Source organism: Habropoda laboriosa, unplaced genomic scaffold (genome assembly GCF_001263275.1).
Source record: "Habropoda laboriosa isolate 0110345459 unplaced genomic scaffold, ASM126327v1 scaffold126, whole genome shotgun sequence".
Taxonomy (NCBI): Eukaryota; Metazoa; Arthropoda; class Insecta; order Hymenoptera; family Apidae; genus Habropoda; species Habropoda laboriosa.
Window position 1 is genome coordinate 2,331,668 of NW_017100288.1, and position 8,543 is coordinate 2,340,210.

Sequence of the window (8,543 nt, forward strand, 5' to 3'; positions counted from 1 at the left end):
TAAATGGTTCATCGCCGAATTTCTCCGGAAGTGGTCCAAATGGTGTAAATGGATTATAATAGAATGCCTAGAAGTAATTCGTTAATTCTTAACGAATAATTACGCGAACATACCGCTACTATAATCATGAAGAACACTTACCATGTATTCACCAAGAGCTGCAACTACAGTTTTACTAGGACGATATCGGAGGCAACGCACCATATTCTTGATGTTATTTGTGGGACAACCCATAAGAGCTCCTAATTTTTTAGCCTTCTCCAAAGAATTTTCTGCTTGTGTCCAGCAGTCGAAAGCTGTGCCACTGATAGAGATACCACCTGTGTTATACAATTAAGAGAATTATGAAAATTCATCAAAGTTAAAATATTAATATAAAAGAGTATCAGAATGTTCTTGGAAACAAATGTGGTTTGCAAGTACCTTGGAAAAGACCAGCACTCGTAGGAGACAAGTAATGATAATGAACACTGGCACCACCAGCGCTCAAACCGACTAAAGTCACCTTATTTGGATCACCACCAAACCACTCAATATTCTCTGAAACCCATCGTAACGCCATACTTTGATCCTTCAGTCCCATATTACCAGGAACTACTTCATCTTCTGTGCTTAGAAAACCTTAGAAAAAACATTACAATTGTTTGTAATTGAAGCTTCGAATCCTCTTTCAGAAGGAAAGAGGTAGAACTTCAGAATACCTAGCATTCCTAAACGGTAGTTGGACGTAACAAGCACGACATCTCCGTCCATAAGATATTTAGCGCCCATTTGCATTCCACTACCGAATTGAAAAGCGCCTCCATGAATCCAGAAAATAACAGGCAATGGTTTAGAAGATGCTTTTCTCTCCGCCGGCACGTAAATGTTCAAATATAAACAATCTTCAGCGCCCTCGACTCTATCACTAGGATCATAGGGCAACTGAGTGTATTGTAAGCAAGGAGACCCAAACTTCGTCGCAGCAAGTTCGCCTAACCATGGTGATATCCTTTGAGGAGGCTAAAGAAAATTTCCATCATCACTATAATCCAAGTTCAACAACCAATTATCAAGGCGTATAGTTAAATGTTAAAAAGCAATGATATAACGTTGTTTGTCGATAAGAACTGATTATGTTAAATAATGTTTGCAGTTTGAAGGATGAAAGGAACTGGACATTTTTTTACCTTGAATCGAAGTTTTCCTACTGGAGGCAACGCGTAAGGGATTCCCTGGTATGCTTCATATTGTCTTCCATTGGCGGACACTTTGTAGTATCCCTTGACCGGACCCAGAGGAGTTTTGACCCTTGGTGCCTCCTCCAACGACCACGTCAGAGTCACAAGAGCGAAAAGAAGCAGAAGAAGCGTGGGCTTCGACATCTTCGACAGAGTGAAGCCGGCTTGACCATTCTCATTTATTTATTACACACCTTTTAAGTGTCGTTCATTTGTGTTGTGTCAGATAGATATACAATAAAGAATAATCGGTATAAGACTCTCGTACGTATGAAAGTCCGTTCGTGCATGTAAATCAGCTGATTATTCTCCCTACGCTGAATTTCGAAATCGGGAATATGTCGAGGTATATCGTAACGTGTAGTCCATTTTCTGTGTATGTATATTTAAATGGAGAAGTATGTGTACGTAGATATAATTTTTGTTTCAATGGTCACTAACCGCGATGAGATAAAAGGCTCACATTGTTCTAGCGAAGGAAGCTCTATGTTTTCATTATTTGATGTGTACTGGTTAAACGATATGTCGTATTATATTTGTATGGGTATCTGTTTCTAAGCGGAGAATGCTTATCGCATTATTTAATGTTTCCATTTTATGGCTATTACCGATAAGAATATATTTCTAAAAGATAATTACTCTTAACTTAACAGAATTAAGTAATATGGTTATCTTAGTGGACATTTTAGCAGAAAAGCATTTTGTTTTGGAAAAAAGCTGCATGTAAAAACCTCTGTATGTATCTTGCGTATCGGAATTATAAATTTAAATTAATGTCAAGACATTACGTATCGTACTTTTGCGTGAGACACCGAGAAGATTGATACGTACAGGCGTTATATTGAAAATATTTGTCTACAAATTAATCATGTAGAATAAGTATATATTTTTGTACACCCCTTTTATCATTTCATTACTTAAAGTTGCGCAACAGAACGGATTAAATGTTTTCGTTCTGTATATGTACATATATTTAATTTATGTGATCTAACCAAATTTTCAGATATGTTTTTATATATATAAACATGATACCCACGATGTATGCATTAAGATATAGAATTCTTGAATGTTAACGTCTGTATTGCTATTTATATCGGTGATATTTCAAAACAATTTGTTAATCGTACATGTTTTTCATTTAATGAATTATCATGCATAAGGCTGTTCTTAAAGAATTATTAAATTCAGCTATAAAATTAAGAGAACTGTAACGTTAACTAATTTGAAATATTTACATACGACATTAATCTTAAAGAATGAATGAAAATCATTGCAGTCTTAAAATTCATAAGGATGTGGTCTATCAAATTCGCGTATTTCCACTCATGTAAACAAACGATAAAAATAAGAACGTCGTGATAAACAATCGAACGTGTATCTAATCGATCATATAATAAAAGTACGTAAACATTATTATTGATCGAAATCACGTGAACTGTAACTTTAATAACGCAACTGTAACACTATTTCAGCCGTGAAAAATTAATCTTTAATCATAACACGAAGAGCAATATAAATAATCTGCAACTAGCAAACAGTTGGACTAAAAATAGATATTATCGTTAATATTAAAAAATCAAACTGTGACAAAGATAATTGAATAGCGAATAGATTAATTTCATTTCTATTTATAATAAAGAGATTAATTTCTTTTGCAGACGGTATCTAAGATACATGCAGAGATCGAGGCCAACAGCCGCGAGGCATCAGCGTGGATTTGTGACCTGAATTCTTCTAACAAGACAAAGTTAAACAATGTAATGTAAAATTTACCTATATATTAGATAACTGAAATCTAGCTCTTATGTATTGCATTTTACGATCTGTAATTAATTATTAATTCATAATATGAATTATTGTTTGTACAACGAATCGTTATTGAGATTCAACTAGAAAGACAAGATCAGAGTGAATCATACTTACTCGTTATTAATATCGCTTTAAGGAAATGTTTTATTAATTGTAGTATTAAATTTCAGGTGAAGTGCAAAACATTAATTTATTTTACATATATATATAAGATTATACTCTATTAGTCAAGAATTAAATAAAATTTCAATATAATTTATGCTTTTATTTACAGTCATTTTTAAGACCAAGACGATGTTACGAGCTCAAAGATGGAAACGTGCTGCAGTTTGGTGTGGTGCAAGCCACTTACAAAGTTTGTCGTTCCATGGACGATTCCTTAATCCCGGAAACTCCATCGGCAAATCGTCAAAAACAACAGCAATTAATCATTCCAGGAACACCTGACTCGTCGTTGGTAATTATCACCTGTTTCTCCAAAACACTCATCACTCTTATGTTATCACGGACATTCTGCGTAGAACAATTCATCCACTTTGGGGGAAAATGTGTCCATGATCCCTGGCACTCAAGCTGACAAAAAAGATTCCGTGTTCCAATACCCGACTTTGCCTGCAAAGATGTCCACGAAAAGCACCTTGAGAAGTTCTATTCAAGATTCCTCCACCGACGACAGCACGGACAATTCTCGAAGTTTTAATGCAAGTAGGAAGAACAGTGTAGGTGAACAAAAACTTAGTATTCACGATATGGAAACGCAGAAGTCGTTCGAGTCCTACAACGAAACGAACGATGACATTCATGACATTGACACGCAAAAAATTTGCCTGAGCAGAAAGATTAAAACTGCTACAAATTCCATTCATGAGCAGAAAGTCAGTATTCATGATATGGAAACGCAACATGAAATAGACATCGACGATATTAAAACACCGAAAAAGATTACTGTTCAAGGGATCAGACCTCGAGCTGATAGTGACGAAGATATTGAAAAATCTGGAATATCAGGAATTAAACAAGAGAAAAAGTCAACAGAAAAAGAGAATAATGATGTGAAAGGTAACGAAAGCACATCTTGTTCTAATGACGTTGATAAGCGTGGAGATGCAGCTGAATGCGTGGGAAACATTCAGAAAGGATCGCAGGAGTGGTTGCAATTATCACTTACAACAAATTTTGAAGATGAAACTTCGGAATTCGATAAGAGTCGAAACCTGCTTGGTTCACAAAATTTATTAGAAGATTTTATCGACGATGCCCAGCCATTAGATGAAATGAGATCAAAATCATCGATGGTTGCTAATGCTTTACGTACAGATGACGTCAACGAAGAGAATGGAAACAGTAGTACCGAAGATGAGAATATATTTGAAGCAGCCACACAGATCGTTAAGATCAATGAAAGTCCTTTGAAAGGCGTAACCCAACGCGTTAATTACTCGTTCAAAACTTCTTTTGTAGCGAATGATTCAGACGAGACCGACGAGGAAGGTGTGTTTCAAAGCTATTCGCGGAAAGAATCGCAAAATCAAGTGTCTGATAGTGAAGGTTCGAATACCGATGAGGAAGGACGTTTCACGGAAATAGCTTTGAAACAGAAACGAGCATCCTGTTCATTTGAATTACGTCATAACAAAAGCAAAGAATTTAAAAATGACTGTAACTCAACTACAGAGTCTGATGATCCGTTTGATGCTCTCACTCAACCAGTAAACATAAAGAACGAAAATCCATCTACCGAACAGAATAAAGAAGATATAATTAACGACGATTCAGATATGGAAACAAATGAAGATAGAGAAACAGAGGAAAGTATTGACGTGGCACCGACGCAAGTTCTTCCCAGTGCCAAGCCTTCCATAATGGAAAGTAGGCCTCCTATTAATGTGACAAAAAACAAAACAGGTTCTGACGAGGAAGATATTACTGAAATGGAAGACAATACACCTACTCAAATAATTAGCCCTCAGGAGAAAGCTTTAGATACTGGTAAGGATGAATCACCTATTCCTTTACATCCATTGAATCCAAATCCTGTAATAGAATGCAGCGTTGAAGACGTCGACTATGAAACGGCGCCTACTCAATTAATTTGTGAAAATGACGTACGAAAATCTCTATCAACTCGTGGCACCAGCAAGTCAAGGAAATCCAAACTGTCGAATAAAGTAAGTTTAAACGACACGTTGGAGAAAAATATGAATGCAATATTTCAGGATGTGAGTGAAGAATCTATTGAGGAGCAACCGCAGATGTCGACACAGGTTCTTGAAAACATGCTACAGTCATCGCAATCAGAGGACAAATTGTCTACTAGAAGTGATAAGTCTAATGTAGATAACAAGTCACCTTCAAACAAGGAGGCAGAAAAATCCAAAGAAGCGAAATTAAGAAATGTATCATTAATCGACTCAGCTTCGAGTTCAATACCCAGAAAAAAATCCCACAGATTCATTTTAGATACTGATATCGGTTCACAAAATACAGAGAATTATTTCTCTACTCTTACTTCACCTCGAAAGCGTAACGTTTTGACGGATTCTCAAGCCTCTGTCGACCTTGTAGAACACACATCCAACAAAGAAAAGGAAAAAGAAGAAACATCAGAATCTGTTAGCATCGTGAATGAAAAAAACAGCAACATATCCAAAACTCCATCTAGATCTGTATCTGAAAATCTATCAACACCAAGATCCGCACCGAGAGAGCTATCAACGCCAAAATCTTCGTTTAAAAAAATGTCAACACCAAAATCTTCGTCTAAAGAAATGTCAACACCAAAATCTTCGTCTAAAAAAATGTCAACACCAAAATCGTTAAGGAAAAATAAAAATGAAGAATCGAATATACCTAAAGTACTTATAGAAAAATTAAATGCATCTATGAGTAATAAGGATGAATTAGATGAATGTTCAAAGAAGATGGACAACCAAGCAACTGATAGTGAGCATCATCTACAGCTTTCTAAAATATTAGATGATGACGATGATCTTTTAGCCGGTTTACCAGAAGTTAGAATTTCAGGTACCCTGTCAAATCCACCAAGTCCAGATTTATCATCATCAGAGTATAGAATAAACATCAATAACAATCGATCGACACAAGTGTCTATAAAGATTGCACCCAAAAATAGAAGAGTTCTGCAAAAATTATCGCGGAGGACACTTTCTAATCGAAACGCAAATGATGAACCTTATGATATTGTCAGCAAATCAGATTCTTCGACAATTTGTGGAAGTTCTTCCAATTCGTTCTCAAACAATTTGGACGTCAACAAAGTAACTGTGCGCAAGAACAAAGATGAGCAAGTGAATAAAAAGTCTACGAGATTGTCAAAAGTAACGATGCCGGAAGCTTCACGTAGATCCGCAGAGAAAGATTTCCTTCCGCAATCGAAACCGGTAGTTTCTATTGTCTCGCAAGAAAAAAAGAAACAGAGTCAATCCACTCAAAACAATAAAAGAACTCATAATTCTAGAAAGAGTGAGAATGTTGATCATTCATCTATTTTTCAGGTGGGCAAAGAAGCGCCGGTTGAAAAAGCAACTGCTGAATCTACGAAAATAAAGGTTTCAAACGTGTCACGTATTGGAAAACGATCACTCAGCATGATGGATACGGTTGAAAGTAACATTCTGAAAAAACGTAAGGAAGACCTTGAGGCAGATGCGCCTCTAACTACTAGAAGTAAAAAGAAAAATGCCATTACCATCAGAAGACAATCTGCAAATATCCTTGATTTCGTCACAAAAAGAAGTTCGCCATTCGATATGAATAGTTCAAGTAACAGATCAACACCCGATGAGTTAAGTTTAGGTAAGCAGATAATGGTAAAACTTGTCAGAATGTCTTCGTATGCTCTAACAGGATCAACACCTCCATCTACTTCAACAGAGTGGATGATTGAAAATAATAGCAATAATAAAACCAAGCAAAGTCGACATATGAATGCCGCGAATGGTAAAACAGTTTCAAATACTTCAATTAAAGAAAATGATAAAACTGTAAGAAAACAAGGAAGTACGGATAAAAGAATAACGAGGAAAATTGATCTTCAAGTGGAAGATATCAGTTCTCAGATTGGAGAGGAATCACAGGAAGTAGAAATGATTATAAACGGTACGCTCAGAGGACAAAGTACCAATTTAAATGTAGAAATGAAAAAAGATGTGAAGGAAAATTCGAAAGGTTCCACAAGGAAAAGTACAAGGAAACGTGGAAACACGACTGTTTCTACGAATATTGATACCACGGATAGCAGTACCACCTCTACTATCTACGAATCTGATGATATGCGTTTTGAGATGCCCACTTTAAAAATTAAACGTGCAAAGATTTCCAAAAATATTTCAAAAACAGTTAGTTCTACGACAAATGAATCTACCGAGGAACCAAAAAAAAATACCAGATCAACTAGATCAACACGAGGTCACCCACAATCAATTACGGATTCTTCCGTGAAAGAAAGTAGTGCTGATCAAACTACTTTGAATAATAATACCAGTAAAATGAATAATTCTAAAGGTAAACGACAAAAGCAAAACAAAGGAAAGACTAGAACTACCAAAAAGCAAAAGGAAGATATAATCGAAGAGACCATTTTTTCAGAGATAAATTCCAGCATCGAATCTGCATCGATACTTTCTACGCCTAACAGATCACGTAGGAATATGTCTTCTTCATTTACAACATCATCGCCATTAAGAATAAAACATAAAATCTTATTCACGGGTATTTCAAACAACGACTATAACAAATTATTAACAAAATTAGGTGAGTATTAAATTTTTTTTATGAAATAATTATAATGATAAAGATGCAATTATAAATTTTTCTTAATGTCTTTTTTTATAGGTGCGTCTCAAGTCGAAGAACCAACAAGATGTAGTGTACTGGTTACAGATAAAGTGCGAAGAACTGTTAAATTTTTATGTGCTTTAGCACTGTCTGTACCAATAGTTTCAATCGATTGGTTGGTTGACAGTGAAAAGGCTGGCCATTTTGTAGAGTTAGAGAATTACATATTAAAAGATTCTGCGGCTGAAGCTAAATTTGGCTTTAAACTGCGGGATAGCTTAGAAAAAGCGAAAGATCATAAATTTCTAGAAGGTTACACAATTGTTTTAACTCCTAATGTGGCACCGCCGCCTGTACCAGAATTGAAAAGTATGTTATTTTAATATTAATAATTAATTATGATTTTATTCTACGAAAACTCTTTTTACAGGTATTATTACTTCCTGTAATGGTAAAGTATTGGTTCGACCACCAACGTCGTGGCCTCAAAAGGCAGTTATTGTCTCCCGAAAAGAAGACTTAATAAATGCAAAGAAATTTCTTAAAAAAGCACCTAAATCTGTTACCATTCAGTCGACGGAATTCATATTAACTGGCATTTTAAGACAGAAGTTAGATTTTACAGAGTTCAAGTTAACGTGATTCATCTTCCAAATTTCAATGAATAAAATTTGCAAATATGATTTGTATTTTTTAAGTACTTTAAATGAATACAAT

The 8,543-nt window shown here is 35.4% G+C and overlaps 2 protein-coding genes across 2 annotated transcripts in view; one reads left to right on the forward strand and one right to left on the reverse strand.

Annotated features, from left to right (window-relative positions):
- Positions 1–1,399, reverse strand: part of LOC108573771 (venom carboxylesterase-6-like) — a 2,393-nt gene extending 994 nt beyond the window's left edge. The window contains 6 exon segments of the mRNA XM_017936249.1: position 1; positions 3–67; positions 142–320; positions 424–621; positions 702–1,002; positions 1,170–1,399. The exon segment at position 1 is cut by the window's left edge and continues 94 nt beyond it. Coding sequence (XP_017791738.1) covers position 1; positions 3–67; positions 142–320; positions 424–621; positions 702–1,002; positions 1,170–1,364 — 939 coding nt within the window. The 5' untranslated portion in view covers positions 1,365–1,399.
- LOC108573722 (mediator of DNA damage checkpoint protein 1) overlaps positions 1–8,468 on the forward strand; it is a 10,269-nt gene extending 1,801 nt beyond the window's left edge. The window contains exons 3-7 of the mRNA XM_017936194.1: positions 2,879–2,977; positions 3,304–3,486; positions 3,551–7,802; positions 7,884–8,195; positions 8,257–8,468. Coding sequence (XP_017791683.1) covers positions 2,879–2,977; positions 3,304–3,486; positions 3,551–7,802; positions 7,884–8,195; positions 8,257–8,468 — 5,058 coding nt within the window. The remainder of the gene's footprint in view (positions 1–2,878; positions 2,978–3,303; positions 3,487–3,550; positions 7,803–7,883; positions 8,196–8,256) is intronic.
- Positions 8,469–8,543: the final 75 nt, after the last annotated feature.